The sequence below is a fragment of the Sceloporus occidentalis genome, unplaced genomic scaffold, assembly GCF_023333645.1.
Source record: "Sceloporus occidentalis isolate IW3139 unplaced genomic scaffold, rSceOcc1.0.p SCAF_1, whole genome shotgun sequence".
Taxonomy (NCBI): Eukaryota; Metazoa; Chordata; class Lepidosauria; order Squamata; family Phrynosomatidae; genus Sceloporus; species Sceloporus occidentalis.
In genome coordinates, this window is record NW_028316981.1 from 50,699,977 (window position 1) to 50,724,425 (window position 24,449).

The 24,449-nt window shown below is 39.9% G+C and overlaps 1 protein-coding gene across 4 annotated transcripts in view; it reads left to right on the top strand.

Annotated features, from left to right (window-relative positions):
• The window catches only part of GRIP2 (glutamate receptor interacting protein 2), a 577,942-nt gene that overhangs the window by 254,820 nt on the left and 298,673 nt on the right, over window positions 1-24,449 (top strand). The window contains exon 1 of one of the 4 annotated variants that reach the window (XM_089520923.1): window positions 19,792-19,945. The exons of the other annotated variants lie outside the window; for them this stretch is intronic. Within the exon in view, the coding sequence (XP_089377049.1) occupies window positions 19,792-19,945 (154 nt within the window). Of the gene's footprint in view, window positions 1-19,791; window positions 19,946-24,449 lie in introns of those variants that run through there. 4 annotated transcript variants of the gene reach the window in all.

Consider the following 24,449-nt stretch of genomic DNA (forward strand, 5'->3'; position numbering starts at 1 on the left):
TGGCTGGTTCACATAGGGAGATATAATCTGTCCAGTAGTCTGGACCTGTGCTATACAAAGCTTTATAGGTCATGACCAGCACTTTGAATTGTGCCTGGAAATGAACCACTAGCAAGTGTATCAGTTTCAAGAAGGGAGTTTTATGCTCCCTGTGACTGGGCCCCAGTCAGCATTCTAGACTGCAGCATTTTGGAGCCATATACATTAAAAAGTCACAAAGTAGAAAAGTTAAACAGTGATTAAACTATCAAAAAAAGAAAAGAAAAAAGAGAACAGTTAAAAACACAAACCATTAAAACATGACAGCACAACAAAAACAACAAATAGAAAATCCAGCTTAATTCAATTAATAAAGTTTAAAATTTCGCTTTTTCAGCAAAATAAGAAACGTCCAAATTTCTGCCCATTTTCCCGTCTCTATCACATATTCTACCTCTCTGAACACATAAACACATTCTGTCATGTCCTAACACCTTGACTTTAAAAGCAGAACAGCCTGCAAAACCTCCAGGCCCACCAAGCTAAACATGGCATTTTAGAAAGGTATGCTGCCTCAGCAGAAGTTTGATAAGCATTATAACTTTGCCACTTGCTCCACACTGCAAAGTCAGGGTGGGAGTGGGATGTGAAGCACCCCTCAGGCCATAATACATGATCAATGGCTGAACTTGACTTGATGAGCCACAACCTGTGCAGCTGCACACAGTTTGTTCCAGCTCTGGTCATATCTCTCACAAAGTTACTAGATCTCAACCTAAAAATCCTACCTTTATCTCTAAAGCAGCACTACTTAAACTGGCGGTCCATAGACTAACAGACTGGCAGTTTATCAGCTGCTGGCCACTGGAGAGTTTTCAGCTGGTGAACACAAATATGGTGCTGGCCCCTGACACTGGCCCTTGAAACATGGGCGGGGGAGAAAATTGCTTGGGAGTATAAGAAGTAATGCTTAATATGATCAAGCATTTATCTAGTCCAGCATTCTTTTCCCTCATTGGTCAACTTGGTACCTATAAAAATGGGAATAATATGCAGCAATCGCTGCTAGTAGTCATTCTCAAACAGTTTCATTCAAGCTATTATATCTTAGTGTACCACTAAGAAGATGGCCAGTCACATTTTCAGTTTACTTCCTTACCTGGGCAAAGCTTTCCTGGTGTTAGAGGGGACAGTTAATAGATGTGGTTCTGCTCCTCCCTCCCCCCCCCTCTGTGTGTGTGTGTGTGTGTGTGTGTGTGTGTGTGAAAGAGCGAGCATGCTTTTTTTTTTTAAAAAAAGTGGACACTTCACCATGAAAACAATTTCCCCATCATTGTTACACATCTTTATTTAAGGAATACCAGCTCACCCCAATCTTTATTTAAGCAAATTATTTAAAATGAAAAATTCCATCTCTTAGTTTTGAAAAGCAAAGCAGAATCATGGAAAAGAAGGTACCCAGCAGCTTCCCCACAAAACACATGTGTTTGTAAAATTATGATGGATGATAGGGCATGGCTTGATGCAGTCTGATATAAGGGGATCTTATCAAACATTCAGGAGCAAACTGTGAACCTGTGCAATTCTTTCCAAGATCACCCTTTTCAGATAGTCAAACAGACCAATTGCAATAGCTGAGTACATTAAAAAAGGCCTTTTTGTGTGGCATGCAAGGGTTCCATGGCTCTGTCCATACAATATCAAAATTATCTGTTTTAATATAGAATGATGGTTCCCAGTCTTAAATCTCTCACTATTAGCCATCTTGTCTGGCATGATCGGAGCTGTAGTTCAAAAACATCTGGGGGCCCAACTTTGGAAATAAGAAGGGGAAGCAAAAATAGCAGAAATTGTTTAATGCATTACCTGTTTATTATTTCCTGTTGTTCAACACTAGTAGCCTGATAATATCATGATTTGTAACTATCAAGCAGAATGAGGGCCATCACTTCTCAGGATGTATTTGTTATAACAGACCTGAAGGGGAGCTGAAAAAAGTTTTGTACAGTTAGGAGCAAAGTCTAGGTAATGAAAAAACACCGTGCTGGCTGGGTTTAAGATCACTCCAGAGGACCATGTCTGCCAGGCAACTTTCTCTAACTGCTTGAAGATCAGACAGGCAAGAAAGCTCTTCATTAGATTTTTGATGATGCCTTGCATGGCTTTAGCAGCAGCTGTTCTATAGCACAGTCCTGTTTCAAGATTAAATGCCAAAAGATACCTTGAGGTTAATGTCAGGAATCCTCTTTCAAAGACAGCATACCTTTTGATTGTAGGAAAACACAGTACAATAATATCCTGGTATTTAGGCAAGGTTGAGACAAGGACTGGACAAATATGGGTCAATGCATAATGGAGAAGCGAACAAGAGACAAGGCTTCTGAGACCTGGAGTTCAGAACACTTGGAGGACTAACATTTGAGAATGAATGATATAAAGGAAAAGCCTATGTAGATGGAGGGAAAAATTACTGTAGGCACAAATGTATGCACCTGGTCATAAGCTGATTAGGGCAAAGGCAGTAAAAGAAATTCAATAAAGTTTTGCTTCTCCATCTGAAGATACAACATGTCCCTCCCTTGAAAATTGAGTCTGACTCCATGACAAATGAATAGAAGAGAAAGAGAGCTCACTTACAAGATCAGTGCCCTGGCCGTGCATCTCAATCAATCTATTGTAAACTAAATTCTGTTTTTCATGAGAAACATGTCAAAACTTCCATTTCCTACAATAGGGTCCAGATGAGTTACTTTTCCAGTCTCCACTTTTAACAGTGTATCATCTTACCCTCTGTGGGAGAGAATTTACCAAACTTCCTGCATCATGGAATTCTTGAAATATTTTCAATGACTTGGTTCGGCATCTGTCCTGCTGCCCATAATACTTCGAAAGCACTTGCTCAAAAATACTTAGGTGACTGCTACAGATATGGGGATCTCACTCCACATGTTTTCCAGAGTTACTAGGTGGTGAGCATTTAGAGAATGATAAAATCTGGATGCAGGAGCTATATGTTAAGGAATTACATTGTGCACTGATACACATTGAGTTCTTTGCCAGCTGTGACATAATATTAGTCTTCTATTGGATATGGATGTTATGCAACTGTGCAATCCACATACTACACCATTTCTGATCCCCACATTAGGACATACCATTTCTAACACGTACTTTGGTTCAGTGAAATTAACAACAAGAGCAGCTTTCATTATTTGGACTTCATTTAAACTGAAATAACTTCCTTGGGATTATTTAGCCTCCTTTTCAAATGCTACATTTTTTTCTTCATAGTTCTCATAGTACTGAGCCCATAGGACATTTCTACTTGTTTCTCTGTGTCCATTATTTTTGTTTACAGGATACTGAATGTTGATGCATTTTATGGGAAGTCAATTAGCCATGTCATATATCATGAGACAACATGACTCTTTAGAAAAGATGATTGTTCTTGGTAAGGTGGAAAGCATCAGGGAAAGAGGAAGGTGCCACTCACTTCCTTAGAATCTGTGCACATGTAATGCACATTATATGTGCATAGTCTCACTGAAGGAAGTCACATTTGCCCTGAGTTTGCAAGAGCTGAGCAGGGCTTTTAATAAAAGGTTATCTAAGAGGTCTCTTACTCATAGAGTTGCAATAAGTCAAAGCTAGCCTGATGGCAATTAAACAGCAACAATGGATGGTTAATACCCATTAGTTTCTGTCTCTCTGTTGCTTTCAGTGCAATTTCCATTTGCTGTGGTAAACAGATAAAGAAAGCTAGCAAAGTTCAAGCCAGTCATCAAGGCCAGCCCAAAATGGCACATTTCAAGGAGTCTCTATGATCCAGTTGTCAAAATTATCCACATATTCAGCAATTAGAGACCATCTTTCAATTATATAAAGTGAAACATATTTGCTTACTTTCATGACTTTACTGAGCAAGTCTTCAATAAACTGGCTACAATTTCATTGAAGCAATGAAAGGAGTAATGGAAGCATAAGAGAAAAGAAAGTATTGCAGAAAGGACAGAGAAAGCTCCTGCTGCTGTTGTTATTATTATTATCATTCCATTTATTTATAGAGCACCATGAGATTTATACAGCGCTTTGCAGAGTTTTCCTGAGCCAGGTTCAAACTGTGAATGACAAAAGCCTTCCAAAAACCCCAAAATCTCTTCTGGTTTTGGTTGAATATGGGATGAGGAAGAGCCCCCAACTTTGTCTTAGCTCTTCATGACCTCTAAATTCATTTCCCCACCAACCCCATAGGTAGGGGATGCAGAGAGGAAGGCTTCCTCCTCCTGTCATATGGTATCCTGGTATACTGGTGACCCATGAGTTACTGCAATGTGCTTGGTGACCCATGAGTTACTGCAGTTGCAAACAAAATTCTCCCTCCCCCCATTTCCCTTCAGCTGTTGCTAATGGATAGGAAAGGCCTGGGCAAGGGAAGAGGGTGTTTGATGGAAGTGAAGCTGACAGAGATAAATAGCAGAAAAGGATTTAGTTTCCAAGCTTCTGACTTTCCTAAAAAATAACTCAGCTTGTATTTGAGTCAGTCTGAGATAAGGAAGTAGGCCCTTTGAGGCAAGTGATGGGAGGCAATGGTCCTGAGCTTCACACATTGAGGCATTTCACACATAAAGAGGTCCTTGCTGACATTGATCATCCACACTGACAGACAAGCATTGCCACATTATTACCAACTGTTTTTAAAGGGGAAAAACACACCCTACAATCATACTAACTTGAGTTCTTTGAACTGAGTTGAGAAAAATCCTGAAACAAACCACACCTGACTTTTTGTCACAGAAAAGTAGGAATGGACAAATCAGCTCGGACTCACTCTGTGTTGGCATGTTGATATGTATTCACTTGTAAGTTCATTCTGTCCCATTTCTGCAAAAGCAAATTTAAAAATAACATCAAATGAAAATGTGTGTAATTTCATGTGCACCATTCCTTACCATATCCATTCTGCATTTATCTTTCCCCAATATATGCATTTTGGTGTGGAATTTCTGAGCTGAAATTTCATCACAAAATCCAAGTAAATCCAAGGAAATGAATGACATTAATCTACATATTGGCCAAAATCCTGTATCAGCTGTTTTGTATTCACACTTGCTACCAAGTAATGATTATGACACTATTACCATGATTGTAATCCCCCCTCCCCCCACTTACCAGGTTTACACTTTAGCAGCTGCATTGGAAGAAAGTGTCCATTCTGCTGGTGATCAGGATTACGGGTGAATGACATTTCTGTCAGATCTTGTGGGGAGGGGGTGGGGAGGCCATTCCTAACAAAGGACTGGAGCAGACAGGTGAGAAAGAGTGCTCTGAGTCCGCTCTGGCCATGAGCAGATCGGGCCTGCAGGTGACTGCATGGCCCTCTCTGAAAGTGGGCAGGATGCAAGCCATGCCACTAGGACCTGGATTATTCTGGCTCCTTTTTGCTCTGGTCCAAAGGACCAGGGTGCAGCTTCGGGCCTCTTTGGAGGTGTGGGATGTTTGAGCATCATGCCTTCAAAGTAGCCAGAAGATGCTTCTTTTAGCCCATCTGTCCTGGGCCTAAGTATTTGTCATTAGTCTGGAAAGCACACATTACATCATCTTGTTGTAAAACAAACCAAGCTTGTTCTTCCCCTATTCCTACCAACCTGTGAATTTTCTACAAGAATAATTTGTGGCTTTTATGTTAGGGTTGCTGTGAATCTGCTTTGGGTTTAATCCTTGCATTTAAAAATATTATCCATTGTGTTGAATCCTATTCCAAAACACGTTTAGTTGCTTGGATAGACTTCTTTTGAAATATGGAATATAACCCAGAGTGAATTCACCACATTGTTAACATTGAATTCTCTGGCTGGCTCTGCTACAGATAGTTTTCATTTGCTTTTCCATAAAGCAAAACTCAGTTCTGTGATCTCTAAATTTTAGATCTTGCTAACGTAGGTCCAGAACGCACTGCAGAAATAATCCATTTTAAGACCATTTTATCTGCCCTGGCTTAGTGCTAGAGAATCCTGGGAATTGTAATTTATTGTGGCCCAGAGCTCTCTGACATAAAAGGCTCAATGTCTCACAAAACTACAGTTCCCAGAAATTACTAGCATTGAGCCAGGGCAATTAAAGCATTCTCAAACTGGATTATTTCTGCAATGTGTTTTGGAACATAATCTCTAATGTACATTCTGAAGTGGTACACTACTAAAAGAGCAGTATTGTGTGTTTTGCTGGACACAGAGATCAGATCCTAATTCTAATCAAAATTATACTGAAATTGTCTCTATCAGATGCTTTTATACTGACAAGAGTCTGTCTTTGGTGAACAGCATTAGTGATAGCAAAATGTGGTGAAGAATGTAAGGGGGAAGAGAACTGAGTGAACCTTCTGTGAAATGTACACCCCCTTTGTTTCTTTGGGTGCTATTCTGACTCCCAGCTATTGTGAATTTTTAAAGCAAGCCAGAAGACTGCCTCATCATGAATTCCTATGCCTTGTTGACATTAAATCAGTGATATTACCCTTGAGGTCCACAGTCAGACAAATAGAACCTGAGGCAGAGCTGTGCTGAATCTTCAAAGCAAAGCTGACATCTGTCAGAGTTGTCTGTTTCAAATGCCCAGAGCTTGGATACAAAAGTCTTTAGAGGTCTAGTGCCCTACAATCCATAGTATATTTACTCAGACATATGTCCCACCAACTGCAGCAGAATTTGTGGCATTTTGAGTATGTTTAGGAATGGAATCATCTGGCAGTTTAAAACTAGCACCTTGAAATGAACTAGTGCCAAGTGTAGAGCTATCAAAACTAATGAGATATTTTACAGTGAATGAATAAATTTAGATTGGGATGGCCCTTGCTGCTTTCCCCCTGCTTCACAGCACTCCTCCATGGAATGAGCACATGAAGGATGATCAATATGCGTATCTGTATCAAATTCTCAAGAAAAAGACAATGGCAAGGTTTGTGACATTGAACAAACTGTGTCCTTTTGATATTAGATCATCATTTACTTCTATACCGTCTCTTGTTCAAAACAGATTCCAAGATAGCTTACAAAAGTATGTAACATCGACATTTAAACAATGCTCATAGAATGAAAGATTTTTTAAATTCAGAACATATCCTCACTGGTGCTTCAGTGCAAACACCAGTCAGTGAAAATAACTTCTCCAAGCTTCTCCAAGCTTGACAAAGAAGTTTATCGCACAGGCCCTGAAACGGGCCCATTGCATTCCAAAACGGCGACGCACAAGGGCATGCACGGAATGGGATGGGGCTAGGAACGCATCTTACTGCACAAAGGAAGGCCGCCGCTGCTGCTGGGCATTCCAATCGCGTCCTACATCCTTTCCAGAGGGCACAATTTCTGAGAACACTTTGGAACAGTTCTCAGAAATCGCGCCCTCTGGAACGGATGTAGGACGCGAGTAGAATGCTCGGTGGCAGCGGTGGCATTACCTTGTGCAGTAAGATGCATTCCTAGCCCTATCCTGTTCCATGTGCGCCCCCGTTTTGGAATGTAACAGGCCCATTTCAGGGCCTCTGCGATATTCTTCAAGGTCTCCAAATGGGAAGACTTGGGTGGAACAGAGGGGGTAGAATAGCCTCCCTTTTGTGGGGACAGCAGTCTCTTCTTTGGAACTGTGCTCAGTCCAAGGAATTAGACTTGAAACCAGGGAAGTGTCTGGGGTAACTGGTTCATCTCTTTTGTTGAGGTCAGTCTAGTGTGGATATCCAGGACTGGTCATGTTCCTTTTCTCTATTTTGGGCAAAATATAATGGACATAGGCTAAAATGCTGCCACACATAGGACTTTGCTGTAGTCTAGATCTCTGAACTTCTGAGTATGGTTCAATTTAAAAAAAAATTGGTTTTATGGTTTAACAGATATAATTTATATAAGGGAGGCTAACTCATGCTAAGGAACATAATCATGTTTATGGGTATAATTCTGTCCTCACTTTCAAGGATATCTCTTTCAACTTAAAATTGGGAAGGAATTAACAGTAATACCAGCTAGATCAATACTATTATTTTTACACTATTGCGCTTTATCCTGGCACTAAATGTGTGTGTGTGTGTGTGTGTGTGTGTGCTTGTGATCTGAAAAAATTGAGCAGCACACCCTGAAATTTCAGTGTGAGGTGCCTTTACTACTCAGGACAGAGGCTGCCACAGATAGCACATAACACCCCCACCACCACGCATACAATTTCCTTGAGTTGTGTCAAACATGCTGCTAAACAAGATGTTGTACTAGTTTAAAGTGGAGCACAGTTAGCCCAGTTATTTCATCTTTATTTTCTTCTCTTAATAAGGTTACTGCTGCTTTGATTGTCTTTTAAAAGGGGAAAGATGTTGTGGAAGTCATAATCTGAAAGCTTTAGAGTCTGTGATCTTGTTTTGCAGCCTCATCTCCTTCTGAGTCTTAAAAAAAATCCCATCAACTCCAAACCTAGAGAGCAGAGCAAGGCTTCTAATCATTGGCACTAAGCTGCTAAATTCATTTTTGAGGGTTCTGTCTTAAAAACATTAATAGCAATGCAGTGTTTCTACTGTGGTGAACAGGCAATATCTCAGCTCCAAGACATGGCTTTGGCCATTCAGGCAGTGTGTTAATTAATGGGAAGTGAAGAGAAAATAACCCAAAAGGAAAGTAAATTCTGGAAAATAATTTTGGGTTTTATCACAAAGGAGAAGCATTTTTACAAAACTGGGCCATGAATTTCTAAGAGATCAATTGTTTGGAAATGCATGATATCTTTTATATAGTTTCACACTGTAATTACTCTTTCAGATTATTCATGCTAATAATAGCCATTCTTAATTTCCAGACCATTGTTATTTCAATCAGATGAGGAAGAATGATTGTCATGTTGGATGTCAATGAATTAGTTGATTAGATTTTTGAAGAATATTTCATAGCAGGAAGCATTCCACATCAAAATAAGTGTAGTGTAACGACCTGGATCATATTTAACTTTAGGAATTTTAATAAAATCCTGTAGGGCTTGGCAGCACAGCTTTGTCACTTCCAGTTATGGATTGCTGGTTTCATGTGTGGATGCCCACTGAATTCCTTACACACTAGCACCAAGTATTCACCAGCCCTACCTACATTCACTCTGAGGTAGTAATGAGAAAGGTGGTCACATCCCACAGTCCTGGGTCTCTTAAATGTCCCTTGGAGGAAGTCAGGGAGGAATCAGAGGAAAGAGGCAGCAGGCAAAGATACAGCTGGACAGATACAGAAGGAAAGATAAGTTGATGAAAGAGATCAGGAGATGTAGGTGGCAACCCAAGTCTGTCCTGGAGACTATCCAAAAGCTGACCAATAAAGGTATGTTGTTGTTAAAATATTTATATTTTACCCTGCTTCTTGGGATCTCGAGTAATTACAAATAATTTAACAATATTTGATGTTTATCACACTATACTCTTATAGTGCTACTATTCCACTTTGACTGCTCTAGCTGCCTCCTGTTGCATTCTGGGATTTGCAGTTTTAAGGAGGGGTATTTAGAATTCTCAGGCAGAGAACTCTGCCTGAGAATTCTAAATACCCCTCCTTAAAACTGCAAATCCCAGAATGCAACAGGAGGCAGCTAGAGCAGTCAAAGTGGAATAGTAGCACTATAAGAGTATAGTGTGATAAACATCAATATTTGATAATTCTTGGAGGACAAGAGAGGCCCCAGCAGACTGGAGAAAAGTGATTGCTGTCCCCATTCACAAAGGAGGAAAAAAAAAGACCCGAGCAACTACTGACCAATTAGTTTGATGTCAATACTAGTAAAAGTTTTAGAACAAATAATTAAATAGTTTATCTATGATCACTTAGAATGGAATGCTGTGGTTACTAATATCAAGGTTCAAGGTGGGCTGAAGGGGCCATGAGTGGTGAGCTTTAGAGAGTCTAATGGGCCAGTGGCAGAAGGTAGGTCAGGAAACAGCCCAGGTATAAACACGGTAAGGCGAATTCTAAGAGTTCTATGAGCCAAAGTCAATAGGCAGAGTCAAGGAGCAGACTAGGTCTAAACACATCAAGGCAGAGTCCAAGGAGCTAGAGGCAAGACACAGAGTCAAAAGTCTGACCTGGTTTAAATACAGCATCGAAGAGTTTCAGGAGTCCAAGGGGCAGGAGGCAGACCAGGTCTAAACAAAGCAAGCTCACAAGGCAAAATGCAGAGTAGCTACAGACAACAAAGAAGACTGCGTTACTGTGGCAAGAGTGGAGAGGTCAATATAACTGTTAAATTGCTATATATAGCTCGGGCCTGGTCCTGCAAACACTTTGGCAACAGAGTTCCAGCAACCAGAAATCTCATCCTTCAATAACTTACACAGGGAGATCCTTACAGCTAAGAGTCAGCATGTTTATTCTAAAACAAAACATGCCTAAAACAAGTAATTCAGTCTTTCTTTCTCTGATAGAGTTACAAGTTTGGCAGATCAGCGGAATACTGTGGATATGGTATAGCTTGATCTCAGTAAGGATTTTTACAATCCCCACCCCATTATGTTCTGGCAGACAAGGTGGTAAAATGTCTGCTAGGCAATGGTACTGTTAGATGAATTTGTAACAGGCTGAATGACCAAACCCAGAGTCTCACCAATGGTTCCTCTTTATCCAAAAGAGAAATGACTATTGGAGTGCCACAGGATACTCTTCTAAGACCAGTGTTGTTCAGCTTCTTTATATATGACTTGGAGAACAGAATGGAGGGCATGCTTATCAAATGTACAGATAATATCAAATTAGGCAGGATAGCCAGTACCTCAGGAAACAGAATTGGGATTCAACAGGGGGAAAAGAAAGATATTGCATTTAGGCAGGAAAAGATGAAATGTGCAAATATAGAATGGGTGACACCTGGCTTGAAAGCAGTACATGTAAAAAGTATCTAGGTGTCTTAATAGACCACAGGCTGAACATAATTCAGCAATTTTCATGCAACAATTCTATGCTGCATCAACAGGAGTACAGCATCTAGATCGAGAAAAAGAATAGTCCTCTCTATTCTGCTTTTGTTAGAGCTCACTTGGAATACTTTGACCCTGAACATAAAAAGCCGGCATAAAAAGCCAGCATAAAAAGCCAGCTACCAGCCGGCTTGGGTGAGTGGCATATGCACAACGCATGCCCTCAAGATGCCTGGAAGCTGGCTTCATGCCGCCTGGCTGCCAGCTTCCGAGTGCTCCGATGGTATGGCATTTAGATGCCGCACACTGCCAGAGCACCTGAAAGTCACAGTGGGGCAGAAAAGCCAGCTTTTTGCTGGTGCAAAAAGATGGATTGGGGCCACACCATGCATTTGCCACAGCCCCAATCTAGCTGTCTCAGGGGCACTTTCAAGCTGCCCCTTTGGGGTGGTCTGTTTCTCCCCTTCGTCTAGTTCTGGGCACAACAGTCCAAGAAAGATATTGACGGCTGGAATGTATCCATAAAAGGGTGACCAAGATGGGAAACAGTCTGGATACCAAGCCCTGGGAAGAATGACTTAGGGAAATGGGTATGTTTAGCTTGGGGAAGACATGATTGAGAGGTCATATGATAGCCATCTGAAAGGATGTCATGTAGAAGATGGAGTGAGCAGTTGGCATCGCTCCCCCCCCCCCCCCAAGTATTACTCAGTGTGGTAAGAAGAAAGCTGCTTTTGTACTGCCCCGTTTTGGCTTTCTATTGTCATATGGTAAGACTGTTGAGCAAAAAAGGTTAATTAACTAATGTACTCTGGTGGAAGGAGAAAACTGGGGAATCTGAAATAATCAAAGTGTTGATTTGTGGCTTCATATTTCATGTTTTTCTGATATGAAACGACCAGCTTTTTAAGGAACTAATCTCCCATTGGGTTTATTCATAGGAAGAAACACTTAATAGAATTACTGCATTGCATTCTGATAATCCTGGAGTAAAGAAATTACAGGAGCACAAGAGGCAGTGTTAAGTTGAATTTCTATCATCCCTTTATTGAGTCATCTACAGCTATTTGCTATGAAGCTGTTTTTGGTGCCTGTTCTCTTGATTGTGTATCCTTTGATCTGAAGTCTACAGTGCTACAGATATGTGGGTGGTTAGACTTCCTTTGCAGAAACTGATTATAGTGTTGAACTTGAATATCAATTTTTTTGTGTGTAATATGACTCTTCTACGCGGAGGTTGTTATGCTGCAGGGGGCATCTGCTGTTTTTATTTAATTGTATTATCAATTTGTGTTCACTTTTTTATAACAAATATTTCTGCTAATAAATGAAATGGTCCCTGTTCTAACTTGAGCCATTTAAATGGGTGTTTTTAATCCACAAAGTATAAATTTGGCAATGTATTATCAGAGAAACTGGTTTATCCCCTAGTTGCTTCCCCATTTCTTCAGATCTTTTTACCTGTTTCCTGTGGCCCCCACCCAGTGAACCTTATAAACTGAAGTCAGGGAATTTATATGGTTGTCATATTCCATTTCCTAATCTGCATACAATATGAATTATGCAAATTCTTATTTTATAAAAATGAAACATATTAATTGCTTCATTGTTCTTCTATTACTATGTTTCAGCCTTGATAGAATTTATATATTAAGCACTGATCTAAGATAGTCAGTATAGTGTGATAGATAGAATGAGAGACTTTAAGGAGATCCCTCTGTAGTCATGAAGCAACCATGGGACAGTCAGTACCTTTCAGCCAAACTTAATTTACAGGGATTTTGTGAGGATAAATGGAATGAGAGGAAGCATATTACCTGTCCATATATATCATTGACACAGTATAGTTTAATAAATAGGAATTTGTCATGATTAGAAGTCTGCAGTGGTTTCATTTTAATGGATTCTGGGAGCAATCTCTGGTTGCTCTGTTTAGTGATCATTCTTAGAAGATATGCTGAAAAGGAAAACTTTTGTTTGTTAGAGAAGAATTGCCTCATGGGATAATGGACACTTGCATGTTCTGGTGGAACCACTCTCCACAATTCTACTTATTTATTATTTATTACAGATTTTTATATACTGGCTTTTAAGATAAGGTCACTTAAAATAAAATAAAGATTTGTTAATGGAAACCTACAGATGGTATTAAAATTCATTTGCTTTTTGATGTTCTTTTGTTGCCTGTTTTATTGAATCATTTCCTATATTGCTATGTATTTTATATGTATTATCCTACCAGAGAGGCAAGCTAACTCCAACAGTCCTCCCTGGAAGAAGTTTACCCATCCATTAAGAAGCCAAGCCCTCCCTCCAGTCCATCTGCCTTGGTCCAGGCCTCGGAGGTAGAGAAGAACTGCTGGCCCTCATCCCCTTCCCCTCCACCACTCCCTTCTCCTTTTGTGTCGTGTCTTTTTAGATTGTAAGCCTGAGGGCAGGGAACCGCCTAATTAAAAGATTGTATGTACAGCGCTTTGTAAATTTACAGCACTTTATAAATAAAGGTTAATAATAATAATAATAATAATAATAATAATAATAATAATAATAAGGGTCCACCACACAGGAGGGTTGATGACAGAGAGCCTAGAGAGAAAAGGGAGGGACAGTGACGCTGAAGCAAACATCAGAGGTAGGTTCTGCCTACCTGCTTCTCTCTCCTGTTGTCCTTCTCAAAGGAAAGTTGGAGGTAGTGCCTTATGGAAGAGGATAGAGGGAGAATTGCAGCTAGTAAGGAACTGATCTTTGTGTGGCTGCCCTTCTACTATGGACTTCAATAGTTCCATCAAATATTCCATAGTAGAGTGGGACACAGTGAATCCATTATGAAAGAATCCCAGTTCCCAAATAGATCCAGTACTATGGATAGCTCCACTGAAATTCATACTAAAACCCTGAGTCCCACTGATATGAATCCACCGGCTATTGCTATGTGTCATTGAGACACCAAAGCCATCCTGGGTATTTATTCACTCAGCAGATTCAAGAATATCCCAGAATTCAGAATTGTAGAGGAAGTGCAGGACATTTATGTAGTATCCTTCAAACATTAGAAAGGTTTTTACTCAAATCTACTAGACATTACTCCCTAATATAGACTGATATCCAACACACAAATATTTTTAGAGGAGTACTGATGCCCTTTTAGTAAACTTAGAAAATCTGTTAGGAAAATAGAAGGGAGTTATAAAGTTTTAGTTCAATAATAATAATTAGCTCCCTGCCTTGACAGGCAAGAGTCTAGCCTATAATGTGCTGACTCACATAATGGTTTCTTGTCAGTGGTGTTCCCTTATAATTTAACCCCCAAACAAACAAGATAAATTGAGAGCAACATGATATGTGAGCGGTTTGCTTTTAAAAATAATAATTCAAAGGAGATATGACAAATTTAGCTTCATGGTTGGGATTTTACAGGTGAGGGGGGGGGATGCTATGGAATTGCCATTCTGAACACATGTCATTGTTAGCTATCCAGATTTTTCTCTGCTTTTTCTTGTATAGCTGAACAATTGAGATCTGACAAATATTTTCAGATATCCCCTCAAGATATTCACATAGATGAGGTTGCAGCATACCTAAAACCAGCAATGAACTATGTATTATTGAATGAGAATGGACTTACTCCATGAAAAGTTTTAGATAAAACATGGGTTATCTTTCCCCACCCAGTGGCCTTTAGTTATTGGACAATCCCTATCATCCCCAATCAGCATGGAGAGTTGTCAGTTGGAGTTGCCTGGAAGGCACCACTTTGGGAACATGGACATGAAAGATCAGAAAGAGAAATGGTCTTAATACAGATGCTAGAAGGCAGAATTAGCAATCTCTGAAACTGATTGAACATCTAAGGTGAAAGACAGCTATCTGTTCTCTTCTACAGGGAAGGCAGGATGACTACCATGACTAAGGGGTGCTTCATGCATTATAGCAGGGACATGGAAGATGCTCTAGTGTAGTGCTGCTCAAAGGGGTGGTCCATCAACCAGTGCTGTTCTATGTTTCACTGGCTGCCAGTGAGTTTCTAGGAAAGAGTGAAACAGTTGTAGCCCAAGAGCACAAATATACTGTAGTTCCAGTTGCTAGAACACTGGAGATAAATGCCAGTCCTCCATGTAAAATAGCCTAAGATGCACAGATCTAGCTTCTTTTACTTTATCTGTTCATCCACCCAGTCAGTCTCAATGAAAAAATCTGCAAGAGCATCTCTCTCACTTGCTCTTGCTCTGTTTACCTATCTACCTATCTCATCATGTGTGCGTTAATTTTTTTTAAAGCTGGGAACTGCACAGTTACTTTCAGCCATTCATTATACAACCTACAGCTGTGGCCTGGTAACATTATTATATCAGTGGAATTAGCAGACACAAGCTGAGCATGAATCATACACCTAAATCAGGAAACATGCAGTGCCTTAATTCTGTTGCAGGAGATCTGTTCAAGACAGGCCTCTAGAACATCCAGGACAGGAATCTGTGAAGTGTTTTAATGGACTGCATGCAATAGGTTTAGAAAAACAAATCTATTTTGGAAGTCTGTTCTGGTCTCTGATTAAAGAAAATCAGGAATTGTTTCAGTAAAGCAAAGCCCCCAAAATATATGCAGGTGCATTATAAGCAGCCTGTGGGCTATACCACTGGGCTATCCAGCCCAGTATTGTCTACACTGACTGGCAATGGCTCTTCAGAGTTTCACACAGGTTCTTTTGCTCGCAAATCATGTGCTCTTTCAATAGGCTACTCTCTTCACTAAAGAATATATACAACATGAATGGCAGCATGTGGGTGTCAGTCTGTACACAAACACCCTGCCACTTACACTAATATTTAACATTTATCATATGGCAACAGTATGTTAGGCCATCTAATTAAATTCTGCAGATGTAATGAAATGCCATGTTTCCCTACTACTGACGGAGGAATACAAGAGACAGGATATTTTCTGTGGTGGCTAGTGCTTACTTTTCAAGGTGTTGTTTCTTAAATTCTGACTGCTGCTGGTTTGTTTTAAATATTGATGGTATTGATTTTTATTGTTCCTTTACTTTGGTTGTAATTTCTAAAGCACAGGTTTATTACTTTGCATTGTTATAGTTCCTTTGGTTTACTGCCTTGAGTATATATATATTTAAAGCAAGACAAGATCAAATAAACCATGAGTGACAGAGTGATAGCTAAGTGGATGTCTGATGATCCTAAAATGCTGTTTTGCTTGCCTATTGCTCTCAGTATTCAGAAATATACTTATAGAGTATTTTAGAATGCCAAACCACTTTCTAGATCTTGTCCATTAAACTTCCAACTTCCCATAAGATAGTGCAGTAATATAATTTCCTCACAGCTATTGATTTCAGGTGAAATTTAAATAGGGGGTGTTGTGACTCTTATTTTAGCCTCTCCTAGCCACTAGGCTACACCGATATAGTGAAAGTAATCTAGATTTCCAGTTCCCTACCAACAAATAGGATATGGTTTGTTCATGATAATAACTTTTATCTGAGACTGCAGCATGCTTGCTTTTTAAATTGGGTCATACCATCAAGTATACTGTAAACCACTCTGTGTAATGTTGAACAGGTGATAGCTTAGAAGTTGAACCTCTTCTCTCATCAGATACCAGTAGAAAGAATTACTTTTTACTTGGTATATATACCCCTATTGTATACATTTGGCTATAAGCTGACTTCATGTGTAAGTCGGGGGGGGGATTAAGGATTTGGGGGGCAAAATTATGGATTGATATAACCCGCAGATAAATCAACAAAGGACATAAATGTTGACACAAAGGAAAATGATGCCAAAGAAGGTACAAATTTCAGCAGGCATAACTGCTTGTGCTCATATGAAAGGCTGGATGGATGAGAAAATGGGTGGGTAAGTGGGAGGATCAGCATCCAGGATAGATTACACTCTTGCCTTCCAGCAGGTGACCTGGGGTTGTTTTTTTTACTAATTTTTGACTAAAATTTCTAGACTTATACATTATATACAATATTCCATATTCTGTTATGGGAATCTTGACAGGTAAGAAGGAAATAGTTAGCAGCCGGGTATCTAAATCGGGATTTTCTGTCTGCCTGTATCGTTTTGTCAGCTCATTCATGACAAAAGAAATGTGCAGACATGTGGAGAAAAGCAAACAGATTCCAACCAGTGAGATCATACTCTTTGGGACAGTCATAAAAAATAATTGACACAGAAAAAGAACAGTTGCTTTTTTCATTGCCATTCCAAGGCCCACTGACCTGGGAGCCACACACACAAAAACTGGTGTCAACCCAGTATTCTCCAACATCTCACAGTTGAAAGCTGGACACATGACCAAGCAACATTGGAGTATGGTCAAGATGACAAAAGTTATTAATGAGGAAGAACACACCAGAGAGGCTGTAGCAGTTTACTTTTGCCTGAGCAAACTGGGAGGGGCAAGATTTCACTCTGTCCTCTCCTCTGCCCCCAGCTGAGTTAACAGAGTGCAAACTACTTTTGCAATTTGAACAAATTCTGCAGCAATTTAAAGTAAGATGAGGAGGAAAGTGGGAGGAGAAGAGAAGAAACTGGGACACTGTAAAAGCAACTGAAAAAGTAGGACAACAGAGGATTAATTGGGCCTGTCTCTCTCAAATCAGAAAACATGGAAGGTGCGCATCCTTCACATGTCTAGAAGCAAAGAAATGATGCCATGTTCAAAAATGCTAAAGAGACTCACTTGAAAGCTCACAAATATTTGTAACCCCCTCAGAGGTATATGAAGTTTCTTTAGAACAGGTCTGGGGCTGTGCCAGCATTATAGTAATGTTATTAAAGACAGAAATGTTCCCCCAGGCATTTGCCTGTTACCCTGCATCTCTCCAGGCTAGTTTTTTTTTCCCCAACATGAAGAAAATGCTGTTGGTGATCAGGACTAGCTAGCAGCAACATGAATTGATTATGTCAGCTCTTGAGTAATGAAGCCAGAAGCTGATAAAGTAACTATTACATTGGCTCGTCATTATTAGCCTCATTGTTAATTATGTCGACAGAAAGGCAAGAGTAACATTAGAATTAACCATCAAAATAAAATGGAATTGCACTCGTAAATCTTATTGCTGCGGAATTTATGAAGGATTATAGTCACTTGCCCAAAAGAAAATTCTATACATCAGGGCTGGGGAAAGAAACGTTGCCTGATGGTATAAAAGAAGGAATTTTAGCCTCTGTAGCTGTGGTATTTATGGCCCAGGGGGTTGGTGGTTGTTTTTACATGCAAATATGATTTAGGACCCAGGTATCTAAAGGTATGCCCGTATCCATTTTAACAGTTTTTTCTTTCCCCGCCCCCCCTTTTTTTGGCAAACCAAACTAGAACCTTTGCTGAAGAGATTTGGAGTGTGGTGTATACATCTATATACTTACCAAGGTCCAGGAGCCTGGCCAATTCTGACCTAGTTGCTGTTGCAGTGAGTCTGATGATACACAGTCTTTGATTAATGAGTGGGCATGTCTATGCCACTTTGGAGTTGAGTCATCTTGTTGGGCACTCTTATCTGTTTTTCTTTCTTTCTTAAGCATCAACATGAGGAGTGATTTGTACCACTCAAGCTGAATCTAGCCTCCTGTTATGTTAACTTGCAAGCTCTCCAGAGAGTCAGATGGCTCCTTTTGCTTCCATTCAGTTGTATAGTCTGGGTGATCAGAACAGACAAATACATATTGCTTCCTTCCACAGTTTTTATTTTTGTTATTTGTTTCTGGGGATCCACATAGAAGATCTTATGAAAGGGCAATTAGGGTACTCCATTCAACCCAGAAAAGCACCACAGTGTTTCTCGATCTGGTTTAGGTCATGATGGTATTGCGGCCAAAGGCTGATGTGCTTAAAAAAAGATGCTTTTTTTAGTGTAGAAGGACAAGGTGTCCCTTTGCATTAGCTTTGTCAAGACCCCCTGACCCTCAGGCTTACCATAGTTTACATGTACATCAGATCAGGTTAAAATCTGGGAAGACTTATGAAATGTCCACATGAACCCATAGCTTCAGTATGCAGGATACCTTTTTGTGCACATAACTTGAACAGTGATTTTATGGCACCTCTGATTCAAATCACACTGAATTGCATGACCTAGTATTAAGAATGTTCTGACTGTTGCTTGGGGAATGTATTTCCAACGTTGCTGTTAATTTGGTTGGCAGTTTCCCAAAATGACTGCAAATTTAGGGTGGCATTTTCCTCAGCAGGTGATCCATTTCTAAAGGACCAATTGACTTATATGCCACCAAACACAATAACAGAAGTAAATATTTCATGTAAGAAAAAAAAAAACAATGACAGATGCATTACTGTGGTCAAAGAGGTTGTTTGGATGCATTCTTAGATTCTCATTTGTTCTGTAGCAGGCACTGGCTGTTTCTAAGCCTTCAAACTGATGTTGTCTTTAGAAGAATCACCACTCTTTCTGCACCAGTGTTGACACTCTTTGCCTGGAGAGCCTTTCTGAAATCTGCCAGAATGTATACAGCACTGAAAAGAGAAATTGGAAACCTTGTAAAATGAGCTGCTGCCCTTCTGAGTTCTTTGCTCACAGAAGTTATCAGTGAGGAGCTGTGTCTGCTCACAGCTTGTGGCTTCCTGCCTTTTTCCTTTTCTTTCTCTCCACATATATCCTTTGAGAGGGAGAATAATTTTTTAAAAACCATTTTATTAATTAATTCTTTTAAAAATCATTTGACAGCCACACTAGTGCCTTGGTTGTTACTAAATGATCTGGCTTTTTTTTTAAAATGTAGTTCTGTCTTTTTTTTTGTTTTTGTTTTTTGAAAAGAAGAAGCTAGGCTTACTAGAAATGTAGGACTACAGAAGACTTGTAGATCTCTCTCTCTTTCTTTCTCTTGCTCTCTTTTTGATGGTGTGGGCAAATGAAGAAAGTTATCAAGGTTTTCCAGATCGTTAAAAGATCTTCAAGAAGGAGGAGGAGATGTAAAGAGGAATTTGGGGTGGAAGACGATCTGGAAAGCCAGGGATCCCAGGACCACGCGATTGGCTTGTGCAACCTGAAGTTCTGTGTCAGGGGTAAGGAAAATGGATGAATGAGTCTACTGTGTGATAGGAGCTATATACATATAGACAGGAACTGTGGATGCTTCTGTAGAGTGGCTTTCCTACAGAAGGTTAGCTTTGTTTCATCCATTAAGACCATTGATAGAGGCAATGCTTACATTCAGTTTGGAGGGGGTTGTTTGACTGGATCTGATTTGCTCTGATTTGATTTAATTTCTATTTGTCAAATCCAAAATTTGAATATAAGTTGTGTTTAGTAAGTGCATGCTCAATTAATAATATATGATAAGTGGGTGGATGTGTCACAGGAGGGATGTTGGGAGGCTGTTACCAGAACAGCTCAGACAGGTGGCCATTAAACCACCTATTCTCCCTTGAAAACCTCTAATGTTATGGACTGCACTACCTTCCATTCTTCTCCATCTCGTTCTTCTTAAACACCTCATGTTATCTGGAACTTCTTTCAGGTGTTTAGTCAATCATACAATACAGCCACTTGGGTAGTAGGCTGTGCCACAAAGGCAAGAGATCTTCCCCATTACACATATGCACTGAAGATGCTTTAATACATTGAATGACTGAAAAAGATTATGTGTTACTTAAAAATAAAGTGAAGCTTAAACTACACATCCTTGTAGAGCTGGATGAAGATTTTCAGAGCTCTTGAAGAAAACAGCCATATGTCCATCCTCAAGTACATCTCCCGCCTCCATGCCCATTGGATGTTCACTTACCCTTTAGGCCCAAATTGCACAGACACCCAAAGAGAGAACATAAGACAAGTGGAGAATGCTTTGCTAAGTCTTTGGACTGTAAAAAAGTGTTGTTGTTGTTGTTGTTGTTGTAAGTAAATAATACTGCTCTATCACCCCACTAGTTGTGTACTTGGATGTGAACCTAAAGCAACAATAAAGTAGTGGACACACATTGTGGGAAAGCTGGGAGACTCTGGCCAGAAACAGATGGGCCAAAAGGAGCAGCTTCTTGCCACTTTGTGAGCATGCGGTGCAGATAATGCATGTCCCGGAGTGGCTGGAAGCTGCTCTGAGGCCACCTAAGAGACCAGGCTGTATGGTCTCTGTGGTTCCCAGCAAATCACAGGGTGATCCCGGGCAGCCTTTGGCCGCGCTTTCATGCTCATCTGCTCCACCCCTAAGCTGCTTAACAGTAGGTCTCCTGAAGGGATGTGGGGCTGCACAGATGTCTGATACAGTATTGTTGATTCCAGATTACAACTGGGGAAATATACTTTTTTGTACCATGATTCCTCAGGAGTCTTTTGCCAATATGGTCAGTGGCACAGGTACCTGGGAGAATTCTAGATTTTGTAGTCCAAAATGATAACTTTCCCAAGCTCAGCCTTATGTAGTTTCTGTTCTGTTGTAGAATACAAGCAAGTTTTCAAGGGCACTAATACAGCTCTCTTCTTGAAATGTTTGTCCATTTTGAACAGTGCCGCCATCACTGTCATTATCATCATTACATAAATTATACAATTACATTGAGACACACTGATGTAAGCACAGCATGCCTACTTCTGTTTTTGTTCGATTTGGGCTTTTCCATGCTAATGCTTACAGACATAATGAAGATGTATTGACTTATTTGTTGAACAACCCCATGAGTTCCACACAAAAGTAAAGCACAAAGTCTTTGAAAAGTGAGCATCACTACAACCTTCCTACTGCTATTCCTGCAGTCAGCAATGGGTAAGACAACCAGCGGATGATATACTACATGTGGAGAAATTGGCTTGCAAGCAGGGCTGTGGAGCTGCTATGCCAAACATTTGACTCTGACTCCTTGATAAATAGCAAATGTACATTAATTTGTAATAACAAATTTACTGTGATAAAATGGTAGCACAAAGCATTTCATCGCCACCACGTGAATTGTCACATTACTTAGATCAATAGAACACAAAATAGATTTATGTGACTAAACTTTCTGAACAAGTAAACTTTTTAAAATTCCTGCAGAAGTAAATATGCAAGAAGATACACATTTAACACATTTAAAAAGGTAAAATATAAGTATAAAATTATACATTACCATATACTGGTATAATATTATAATTTTTATTGTTAAATGTTCTGCCTCATATGAACATGCATCCTCTGGCTCTGGCTGTCAGGGATTGTCGACTAAACTTTATAACCACAAACACTCATGTGGAAGTGAGGCATTATTGCTCTCTGAAATAGTCTGGAGTTTCTATGGAGCAGAAAATATCCCAAAAGCCACTGAGTGCATTTTATTAAATCATGTGAATGAGGGTTAAAGCAACCCCTTTTCCATCATTCTAAAACCCAAATACCATAATATTGCAGCTCTAACCTAATGGAATAGACATTCAATTTAAAATTATCTTTTGTTCTGCTTGATCTGGTGTGTCAACCATATTTATAAGTGAAGGATTTCAGAATAAAAGCTGTTCATTCCTGGCCTCTTGAAAAGTTGCTTATTACTCACATGATTGATGAGAAGTCAGTGTGTGCATTACCATCTGCAAGGCTGTTGATTTTCCATAGTGATTGCCAAGAAAGAGATATCCATTACAGTGCCCAACAAGGCATTTGAAAAATTAAGTTGTGTCATAGTTGTCATGGGGTAAACCTTGCTCAGGACTGTTAATACTTATGAAAACTGTGCTTATTTAGGTATTTGGTGCAGATGAAGAAGTGGGATGGTGATCACAGTGGTGAAAGAAAAAAAATATTTCAAAAAACTTTATAGCCTCTTCAAAGCATGATAGGAAAAAACAGGAAGGCAAAAGTCAGATGAAAACCGGGAGCTTGCTATCTAGTGGTATAGCCATATGACTCGTTCCTAATTCCCTTGATATTCCTGAATGATGGACCCATAACACAATCCTTTACAGTTGGCCCTTCTTATCCACAGATTTTTTTTATCCACGGATTCAAGCATCCATAGCTTGAAAATATTCAAAAAAGTATAAATTCCAAATAGCAAACCTTGATTTTGCCATTTTATAAGGGACACCATTTTGCCATGCCATTGTATTTAATGGGACTTGAGCATCCACGGATTTTGTTATCCACAGGTGGTCCTGGAACCAAACCCCAGTGGATAAAAAGGCCCTACTGTACTTGTTAACTCAGAAGTCCCACTGAGTGAAACTTTCTTTCACTTAAGTGTGTATTGGTTTGCAGTCTCTATGCCTTCATGCATACCTACACATCTTTCTAAAGTGTTACCTCTCTGGTGTTACCTCTGGAGTTGGCACCAATGTCTCTCTCTCTCTCTTTGATTTTAGAAAGATGTGTATAGTTCCCTCATTCCAGCAGGAATTAAAAGGACATTCAGCTGCTGCAAATTATGAAGCTGTGTATCTTTAATTGTGCTGAGGCTTGTTTTCATTGCTTGTTTTTACTGAGTCTATGGGTAGATCTACACTGTAGGAATAATGCAGTTTGGCTCGACTTTACATGCTATAGCTCCTTTCTATGTAACCTTGGAATTTCCAGGGGTGAAGGTCCTCAGACTTCTCTGCCAAAAAGTGCTGGTACCTCACAGGATTCTGTAAGATTCTGTAGCATGGCACCATGGCAGTTAAAGTGGTGTCAGATTTCATTATTTCTAGTGAGGATGCACCCTATGACTGTCCCTCCAATTGCCCTTAAAATTAGCTTTGGTGAGAAGCTGAGATGTCATCAACAATGCACCCTCTTTCATTATAACAAGTGAAGATATGTCACTAACCACCTTTTTTCCCATATAAAGAGCTAAGAAACCTGGTGAACAGGACTGTCCACAGTGTTTCCTTATTCTGTTCAGCAAGGACATTTGAGGCTTAGACAAGATGCAGCAAGAGTCACAATAAAGAGGAAATTGCAGCTGCTCCTGATATGTAGGTCATTGCTCTTTTGAACATTCACATTTAATGACATGCTTTTGTGTTCCATTCTATAAAGGGCTTATTTTAACTTTTTCATAAAGCAGGGACTGTCTCTGTTCAGATCTTCCCCATCTCCTGTATATCTACCTAATTAACTCTGATGGTATCTGTGGCCCTGGCATCTTATCATACTCAGACGCAGGCACAAACACACACATCTGGTGCACATTGTTGCACAATATCCATATTGACACTGGACAATATGGTTGCCTTCATTTTGCAGGAAAATAACTGTGGCAGATAGATGATAGAACCTTTGATAGGGTTGGGGATTCATCTGGTAAGGCACAGCTTGAACTGGATGTCCGACAGATCAGATCAGACACAATTTTCTCATTCCCTTTACAAGCAGGGTCTAGGAAAAGTATCTACAGACAGCATCAGGTGGAACAGCCATCCTCAGCTCATAATCCTCTTGGCCTGGAAAGTCAAGTCACACTAAGGGACCAGCTTAGTGCAACAAGTGGACATATTTTTTCTTGGCTTCCTTCAGTCTGAGCAACATGTTCTGGGAGTCAGGTGTGAGTGTAGGGTGTCCTTTATATTACTGACTTGCCTGTTTGCTATTGGCCTACCAGTCCCCCAGGATGCTTTCTT